This window comes from Hyaena hyaena, unplaced genomic scaffold (assembly GCF_003009895.1).
Source record: "Hyaena hyaena isolate Hyena2069 unplaced genomic scaffold, ASM300989v1 scaffold_204, whole genome shotgun sequence".
NCBI classification, from domain to species: Eukaryota; Metazoa; Chordata; class Mammalia; order Carnivora; family Hyaenidae; genus Hyaena; species Hyaena hyaena.
The window spans coordinates 2,583,148-2,593,406 of record NW_024080837.1 but is presented as its reverse complement, the minus strand read 5'-3'; the positions used below and the strand labels follow the sequence as shown (position 1 = coordinate 2,593,406).

The window sequence follows — 10,259 nt, the reverse complement described above, 5'->3', positions numbered from 1 at the left end:
TTTCTTTTGGAGATCAGAGAAGAAAGTACCACCTGGGTAGGAGGGACTATCAGGGGAACTTCAGCAAAGAGTTCTGCTGTGGTAAGGCCTTGAGAATCAGCACATAAACAATTTGATGAAGGGCATTCTGAACAGCAGAAATCAAGTGTTCAAAGTCTGAGTTTTGAAAGGCCTGTTTCCGAAAAGACACAGAATTTTCAGGAAATGTAGGTAACTTGGTGTGGCTGAAATATAATAGGCTTGAAAGAAGGGTAGGAGATATAGATAGAAAAGTAGGTAGGACAGACAACAGATGGCCTTTTATGTTAACCAGTGAACTTGGATATTGTGGTGCAAGTAATATAAAAAGTACTACAAAATACTGAAGGATGTTCAACAGCAGGAAGACATTTGGACAAGGGGCCAAATATGGGTTTTAGATGAATCAGTGGCTATTGTGTCGAGACTGTACTAGAGAGGTTAAGACTTGAGGAATGAAACCAATTGTGGGATTTATCCAGAGCCAATGGAGGGAAAGTTGGGTCCAGAATTAAGATGTATGACCCATGCTTGACAGGATATGGGGAGTAATTATGAGGAAGAGCCAAGGATTCCTCCCAGACCCTCAGCTTGAGCAATTGCAAGGATAGTGGTATCTATCAATGGAGAACATAGGAGAAGATGGGGAAATGGGACAATTTAGTCTAATTGGGCATGTATAGAATTTTGGCACCTGATGAAGTGGTGTTTCCCAATAGACAGACAAAGACATCAGAGTGTTTTATGTAAGTTGGCCAGACAAGAACAGAAATGAGGAGGAGGAAGTGAGAGTAGGATCACAATGACTTTGAGGATTTATTATATCAGCTAAACAGAAAGTGATCTCTCTGCAGTATGGATGAGGCTGACAATGCCTAAGTGAATTGGAAATAATAACCATAATCATAATCAAAATAACTAATTTGTTGACTATGTGCTATGAACTATGTGCTGTACATTATGCCAATGTGTGATAAAGTATAATCTCATTTTATTTCCAAAACCTTCATTTTTATCTCCACAAAAATTCCAGAGGCACAAGGAACATGTTGGCCTTGTTCCTGTCTGTACCCTTAGCATGTAACTAACCCAATGGGTTGTAACAGGTACTCAATAAATACTTGCTATATGAATGGACAAGGGATTTAATGAATGAATACATCTTCACAACACACTGAAAGTTACACATTACCCATTTTATAAATAAGAAAACCGAAATTTAAGAAATTTTAGAAAATTGCTGTCTTCTGTTGAACATTGCTAAACAGCTAATAATCAACAGTGTTTGAATATAAACTCAGGCCAATATGTTCCTACTGTACATCACAAGCCATAATTCTGGTCTCTTTTGGTTGTGGTTTTATTTGAAAAAGAGTTTAGGTAACTCACCTATCCGGGTAATGACCACCATTTTTCACTTCATTTTTTTATATAGAACTAACCTGTCGTGTTGTACATGATCAAATTTAACATTGTGGTAATCCCACATCTAATCTACTACCTGGTAGTAAAACAGGTGTCACTGCACTGTTTTTGTTGTGTTGTTTTATTTTATTACTCCTTGTAATAAGAACCATGGACAGAAAACCAATGGATGATCTATATGTTTTTTCCTTATTCCCCAAACTTTTATGGTTTTCCATACTGAGAACAATATATATACAAGATGAAAACCTTAACCCATTTAAAAAATAAAGCTAACATATTTCAAGTGTATGATATCACTTTTTGCAAACTTTTCTGTTTGTTCAGTCTTATGAGAATTGGTAATAATAGTAATTAAATGTGTTGATTGGATATTTACCAATGCCCACTGCAGTTCATTTACAGTTTGACACTCTAAAGGTACAATCTGAGTCCATAGTCCGAAGGGACACTTGTAATCACCATCCCTTTAACTTTGTTCTCATTTGCCAAACTTCCAAGTAAATAGAGACCAGCGGGCATCATTAACACATTTGCTGTTCTGCCTTGATCATGACGGGAAATAATTTCACACCATAAGTCATTGGGGAAGCAGTTGTCCTCAGTAGAGATCAGAAAACATTTAGCAGAGAACTTTATTTGAGGAACCAAATGTTTGGGGAATTCTCAGACTATTAAGCAAAGGCAAAGTGCAAATCTGAGAAAGAAAACTTTAGCTGATGCAAGAAAGCAAAATAGCAATTTCTATCTTAGTCTATTTTCATGTTTGATGTAAATGTATTTACAGAGCTAGCATCACAAGCAAAAAAAAAAAAAAAAGCAAAAAACAAGGAGTCATCTGTCTGGAATATTTCACCAGTTTCTGGAAAAGCATTCAACTAACAGCACACTTCAGCCAACCAGAGCGGAGGTGGGGTTAGTAACAGGGCAGTATAGGGGTTTGGGAATTTCATATATAAAAAGTTTTAAAAACATGGGGTAAATGTCAGTTTGTCAAATAGTCATTTTTAAAACCTTCCAGCTATTACTACTGTATTTTCATAAAAGAAAAGAAACATCTTAATCCTGATCATTTAGCAAGGCCGTGATCTAAGATAAAAGAAAATCTATTAAGCTGAATAAGCATTCCAAGATGAAAAATTCACTACCTTGTTTTTCTTTTCTTATTTCATGATGATCTGTAAAATGTTTGTCACATCCAGTGCTAATCCACAGACTGAAAGGATTTGGGAAACCCAGAGTTAGACTGTCAAGGCATTGTTACTTTGAGAAAATGACATTACAATGCCTAAATTTCAGGGTGCCTTGGTGGTCAGTCAATTAAATGGCCAACTTCAGCTCAGGTCATGATCTCGCAGTCTGTGAGTTCGAGTCCTGCATTGGGCCCTGGGCTGACAGTGCAGAGCCTGGAGCCTCCTTCAGATTCTGTCTCCCTCTCTCTCTGCCCCTCCTCCCCTTCATTCTCTTTCTCTCTCTCTCTCTCTCTCTCTCTCAAAAAATAAACATTACAAAAATAATAAATAAAATAAAATGCCTAAATTTCAAGATATAACTTGAGAAGCCATCTTTCTTGCTGCTTTAAAAATGCCACATTCTCATCACTTATCTTTCCTCTCTCCCGTCCTTGAACAAACTTTCCTGGAGCAACTACCCTGTACCAGGCCCTGTGGCAGGTGCTAGAGATAAAGTCACCAGGGTTCCTGAGCTCCTTATTAAACATGCTATGTAGTATTTATTATCTCCCTAAGTTTTCACTGTATTATATGAACTGTAAAATTCAGAATTCCTCTTTCTTAAGGATCCAAGTTCATGGATGTTAGAAGAAATGTAACCCAAAGAACCTAGATTGCAGGTTGAAATTGAATACTTCTGAGTCTGTCTAAACATCCTAAAAATTTCCAAGGCAGTTAGGGCTTCAAACATCAGCTTAGGTGGTAGCTGTACGCTAAATGTGGTTACTTTCAGAATATAAGGTTTAATAACTTAACTCTTCAAGTCATTTCTATCATAACGAATACACATTTAGTGCCCAAATAAAACCCATCTAAGCATATCTGCTTGGAGTTGGCTGGGCATAAAACTGAATTCTTATAGTTTCCCTATAGTTTGTTCCACTTTCTGAAATACGTTTCCTGGAGGGTGGAGTTTGTAGCCAGACAGAATGGGGCTCAAATCTGTCTCTTTTATTAGCTTGATCCCCTTAGATACCTTATTATCCCTTATTCATTTATTCCCTCTTAAAAACATGCATAGAGTGACTTGTCTGCGCCAGACATTGTGCTAAGCACAGCGTTCAATGACAAAGAAAACATACTCTCTTACTTCAGCAATTCATAGTTCTTTGGGGCAAAGGACATCTCAACACAATACGTGCACCAACAAGGAAGTGCATTGGATATTTGGGAGTTCAGAGAAAACCACTTACCTGATCTGGAAGGATTAAAGATGGCTTCCTGGAGAGGTTACCCTCAAGATGAGTCCTTTAAAATGAGTGAATGTCAGCCAGTAAAGGGAGGTAGAGTTAAGGAGGAGGGCTTTCAGGCATCAGGGGCTGCAGAAGCAAAGGCACAAAGGAGAGAAAGCACAGGAACTACAAAGAGAGCTAGGATTTGAACCCACGTTTGTCTGGTTGCAAAGCCCTTTGAAGACACCCCTCTGCATGGGGTTCTGCTGGACTCTGATTTACACTAATGTGCATCAGGGCTTACACAAGGTAGCCATTCAAACTTATTAGATAGGCAGGTAATAGTTATTTTGCAAATATCAGTATCAGATATGTATACATAAATATATAGGTATTATATATACACACACATTTTATATAAATTATTTTTTAAAGAAATAAAAATCCCTATAGTCTCTCAAACATACCATATGTCAAACACTGACATGTCACAGACCAGCAATGTAAAAATATGAAAACCAGGTTCAACTTCCTTCTGTGTAGACCTTGAAATAAATCTTCTGCTATTCTGTTGCATACTTGTGATTTTGAAATTTATTAGGAAAGAGGATGATGTAATCTGTACTACCTTAAAAAAAACAAACAAACCTGGTATGAACTGTTTGTTTGTTAACTTCCCTGTGCACATTGCCTGAGCATATTCTGAGTAATCACCACCGTGGTGTATGCCAATAAAATGGCAGGGATAATACTAATAATGTATGTTTGCCAAGTATTTTTATGTGAAAAGCTCCATGCTAGGCAGTATTTCTCACCCAATAATCAACAGTCAGTGAGGTGGGTAGTATTATTGTCCTCATTTTGTAGGTGAGTAAACTAAGGCTTAGAGTTTTTAAATAACTTTGTCCAAACAATAGCTGGTAAATAAAGTCCCAGAATTTAAACACATAGTGTCTGGCTTCTAAGCTTTCCCTCTTCACCACAGATCATTTTCTCTGCATAGGACCTGAGTATCCACACTACTTATATTTACATTATTACTCCCTGAACAGCATCCAGGGTTGAGAGACTCTACTTTTTAACACATCACATTGTGAAAACACTGACCAATAAACAAATCTTAGAGTTTATCATCTATCTGTGATAGTTTATCTGACTTGTATATTTATGAAGAAGAAAGTTGACCATTGATAAACCATTGTGAGTGGCTTAACTTTAAGCTTCGAAGTCACTTAAGTTGATATATAGACTAAGTACTTTTGATTTGTATGAGTCAAGGATTTCTCTCTCACAGGAAAAATCAAAGATAGAAACAAATTAGGGGTTGATATTGAGATGACTTCACGGGAGAACCAACCTCAACCAAGTTAAAATGTTGGAGTGGTATAAAGTCACCGGGGGTGTAATGACTTGGGAAAGGAGTTTCAGGAGGAGGAGCAATGCAGAAAAGATGGTCAGGACCTGTCAAAGATAAATTTATGTTCCTTGAATACATTTTACTGCTGACCATATACTCAATAACCTACATTAAAACACTTTGAAAAATGCATATATACTTTATCTTAAAACACACACACACGCATACACACACACACACACACACACACACTTCAATCTGATTCTTACATCAGCTAGATTATTTGAGTGAAACATTCAAAATATCTCTTTGGAGAGTTATTTTATTAATATAGTCTGCTAAATTTAAAAACAAATCATTCTTCATATATCTTTACCCACTGAAGTTAAAGTTCAAGCCTTTGTTGACAATGTACAACTAAACAGAAACTATGACTCACCAGAATCTGCAATGGATTAGAGTTCATATGGTTTGACTTATGTTTTTGGCAAGTATTTATGACTCTCCAAAGACTGGATTATTGAGTTTAAGAACCAAGTTTAAATTAGGGATGGGTCTTCTAGTTTATTCAACTCTTAAGATGGGCTTTATTATTATTAATAATAAATCAGTTCCAACAAACTTCCTTGATAATGTACCTATTTTTACCTCTTCCTGAGTGATATTTTATAAAAATTCTCCTCTTTGAGAGGAGAGTGGAAAAGGAGACCGTTTTGACTGGAAATGACTGGACTTCGGAAAAGGAATCATTGTCATTGCAATCACTTTCTTGGTACTTACCATAATACACTATATCAGGCTAAGATTCTTTCTGTGGATGCAACCAAGAATTATTTTCAAACAGGATTTATTAGAAGATTATCTGTGATTTATGGAATACATGGAAGACTGGAGAAGTTAATTTGGAAATGGACAGTGAGGCAGCTCCAGAGTCTGATTAAGTAAGAACCCCAATAAGACCAAGAGCAGTCTGGTCATAATCTTACCATGTAGATGTCATGGAAGCCCACATGTTTTCATTGTTTTTGCTAATGATTCTGCTAAAGATCACTGTCTTTTTCCCATTGCTAAAAGTTCAAAAACCAAAGAAAGGATTTCTCAAAATTTTAGCTTTGCTTGCCAACCTGTCTATTTAGTTAAGGGCAAGGGCAAGGGTCTATCTTTTCACTACAGTTCCAACAAGCTATATCCTGTCGGAATGCAACATTTCTCAAAAGCAAATTGAATGCCAGTTGGGAAATACAATCTGAACAACTAAAAGACAAAAATGCTTTCTTCATGATGGAATAAAAGCTAGAATAAAGCTGGGAATATGGAAAGACAAAGTGAGTCTTTCTTCTCGTTTCAATGAGAGGGTGGGTTATGGACTATCTCTTATTATGAGTATTAAAAACATAGGCTATGGGGCCATAGCATTGAGTAAAAAAGGTAGAATTATCTGAGCCAGAATTTGGCCCAAGACAAATGTGGAATCAATATTAAAACCTGAATATTAATTTAGAATAGATGTATGACAAGGATGACTCTTATTACCACTATCAATATTGCTTTAGAAATTCTGACTAATAAAGTATAATGAAGAATACAAATAAGAATCATAACTACTGGAAAGGAGATAAATTTATCATTGTTTGAGGATAATATGACCATAGAATAGAAGCCCAAACAAATCAACTAAAAAACTAAAATCAACTTTACTGTATGTCAGCAATAATGGTTACATAGAAAACATAATGGCTTAAAAAAAAAGATTTATTCACAATAGACAAAACACACATACTCAAAAGTACAAAATATCTGGGAACAATTTTAAGAGGAATGGGTGGGAACAAACGAGACCACCACAGAAACTTGCTGTAAGGTACAGAAAACTGTCTAAATGCTTTTGTTCCCTTTTTAGAATCCCACAAAATGGCCTCAGATGAAAAAAAGTCAAGGTGGTTTTTGACACTAGGAGCAACCAATGACAATTTGTCTTACCATACACTAAGTAAAAGGGTAACTCGTGTGTTTTAAATGTACCAGAACAAAAATCTCGTCAGATCAATGAAACAAAGCATAGAGTCTTGAAATACAGACTGTGATAGCTAGAAGGATTTAACATATCCTCAGAGATCATTGGGTTTGTGAACACATGTTTGTATGCAAGTAGGTGTTTTTAATTTCACTTAAAATTAGCTGCCTTACCCTAACCTACTCATGAGCATGAGTCACTGTTAGTAAATAAATAAATCTGCACCTCTAGATTTCTTCCCCATGCAGCAGACTACTTGAAGCCTTTATGAGAAACAATCCAACTGGAAACCAATGCTTATCATTTAGAATGTTTGCTCACTTCTGTCAGGGAATCTTATTTGAAATTATCATTTGTTCCTTTTTTTTTCCTTTCTGTAGATGCCATCTTAACAGGTGTGGCATATCTCTTCCGATTATACCTGTTGTTAATCCCTCATGCTTAGCTGCAGTAATGAATGGCTGCTTCTCTTTCAGTGCAGCCTGGAGCCGAACAAGTACTTTTGTTTTACTTCCTAGAGCTTGTATTTTGAGTCCTACCATATCAGGCATGACCTTGAAATATGGTGAAATCCTTCCAGACACTTTCATAACTTTCAGTAGCAGGTAACAGACAGAAACTTGGTTTAATTTCCTATTATTAAAAAAAAAAGAAATTGAAATCTAAATCAATTTCAGAAATTGAAATATAAATTAAATCTAAGTGAAATTTATACAGGTACCAAAAACTTACGTTTTTAAGAATTTTAAGTTTTTGGGGCGCCTGGGTGGCTTAGTCGGTTAAGCGTCCGACTTTCGCTTAGGTCATGATCTCGCAGTTCATGGGTTCGGGCCCCGCGTTGGGCTCTGTGCTGACTGCCAGCTCAGAGCCTGGAGCCTGTTTCAGTCTGTGACTCCCTCTCTCTCTGACCCTCCCCTGTTCACGCTCTCTCTCTCTCTCTCTCCTAGAAATAAATAAAACATTAAAAAAATTTTTTTAAGAATTTTAAGTTTTTTCAGGAGGTGAGCTATGAGTGATATCTTTATTTTCATTTTGTTTCTATATGATATTTTATTTTTTCCTTATTTTCCAAATTTTCTTCAAGAATGAGAGTCAAGAAGGCTTATTATAAAAAAATAAAAATAAACATATGTTAAAAGTGAGGTATATATTAATAAGAATTCATTATTTGATTTTACAAAAAAACATACATATTCGAGCAAATGGATTACAACGTCATTCTAATTTGCATTCCCAAATGCAGCTCCATAATTTTCACCATTGAACAACTGTCAATTCCTGACAGTTCAGGTAAGGACAGGAAAAGTTCTTTATGCAGGGCCTTAAATTCCGGACTTGCAAAGCTTCTATGTAATACTAAGAATGGCAAAGATTTCATCTACTATATCCCAAATAGGAAGCAAAATATAAGCATTATATGTCACTAGCCATTCTTTGGCTCAAATATTAGATGAAGGACCCTGCAATTGGTGCATGCGGTTGATTATGTTATGTTCAAAAATATGATCACCAGCTGTTTTGCGAAACAGTAAACAGTAAATATAACAATTTTATGGATGGGATTCTAAAAATAGTTTATGCCTACATGAATCTTTTTGGAAAATTTTACCAAATAGAATCATCTTCAGTGCTTTTCTGAACCAGGGATAGAAAAACGCATAAACCATTGGATTGAAAGTAGAATTCAAGTAGCCAAACCAAATCAATGCATCATTTAAGGTGGGTGGAATGGCATAGCCTAGGAAAGGGTCCATGACCATGCAGACAAAGAAAGGACACCAGCATATTAGGAAAACTCCCATCACAATCCCTAAAGTCTTTGCAGCTTTCCTTTCTTTGTTTCGTGACATTCCATTTTTCTCTTCCAATCCAAATGCATCATTAATTGATCTTGCCTGTCCTTGAGCTATGAAATATATCCTGGAATAGACACATAGCATAATAGATCCAGGTATATAGAAAGAAGTCATAAAGGCCAGTATCCCAGATGTTTTGCTAAAGAAGACAGAGCAACCTCCTATGCAGTGAATGTATTTGTAATATACCTCTTCAGCTCCTTTGAGGTTTAGCTCCAGAAAGATCATTCCAAATGCAAAAAGAGCGGGGACACTCCAACTAATGAAGATCATCACAAAAATAACAAAGATATTGATCTTGGCTCTGTATCTCAGTGGGTCACACACAGCATAGTAGCGGTCAATGGAAATGAAGGACAAGTGGAAAATGGATGCTGAGCTCAGCATAATATCTGTGCTGGTGTGAATTTTACAGAAGACTTCTCCAAAGTACCAGCCATGCTCAACAGATCTCACCATGCTATAAGGCATGACTAGGCACCCCAGCAGAAAATCCACAGTGGCCATGGAATGAATGAGCCAGTTCGTTGGCGTATGAAGTTGCCTGAAGTGTGATATGGAAATAATGACTATCAGATTGCCAATGAGTGTTGTCAGAATTATGAGCACCATTAGACTGTACAAGGAAGCACGGACATCATTTGACCAACTGCTTTTTACACAAGAAATATTAATTATATTGTGGCAAAGGGACATCATGCCTGAGGGCTATCCACCAGTTTATTTCTTCCTTTGTGTGTTGAGGAATCTTTCTTCAAAATCCATACTCAGGTTAGAGTTTCTTCTTTGCTTTTCATATACCTATTCCAGAAACCCAGGAAGGGAAAAAAAGAGAGAGAATGAATCATTGGCACTTTGATTCCTTTCGCTTCTAACACATTTTCCTATTACTTCTTGCTAAAAAATAATTATTTTAGAAAGAGCTTTTATTTCTAAGTTTAGTTCAACCATCCATTTCAATAATTTTTCTAACATCTACTAGATGTCAGATACTGTGCTAGATATGAAAAGCTGAATTATTAGATTGAAGTGTATGAAACTGCAATTTTTTTAGCTCAGAGAAGGTCAAATGATGAATTCTTTATATACCTCAATCTATGGAAATAGTCTTTGTTCAAAAGAAAGTCTTGTATGAGAGCTTTATATTCTAACAGGTAGATATAAATTCCCAGAAGTTCTAGAATT

At 36.2% G+C, this 10,259-nt stretch overlaps 1 protein-coding gene across 1 annotated transcript; it reads right to left on the bottom strand.

The window, feature by feature from the left end:
* Nucleotides 1-8,768: 8,768 nt before the first annotated feature.
* TAAR1 (trace amine associated receptor 1) lies at nucleotides 8,769-9,773 on the bottom strand. Its single transcript, XM_039242039.1, has one exon. The coding sequence runs from the start codon at nucleotides 9,771-9,773 to the stop codon at nucleotides 8,769-8,771; it is 1,005 nt and encodes a 334-aa protein (XP_039097970.1).
* Nucleotides 9,774-10,259: the final 486 nt, after the last annotated feature.

Coding starts and splice junctions, on each gene's coding strand:
- TAAR1 (XM_039242039.1), bottom strand. CDS start 9,773: ATGATGTCCCTTTGCCACAATATAATTAATATTTCTTGTGTAAAAAGC.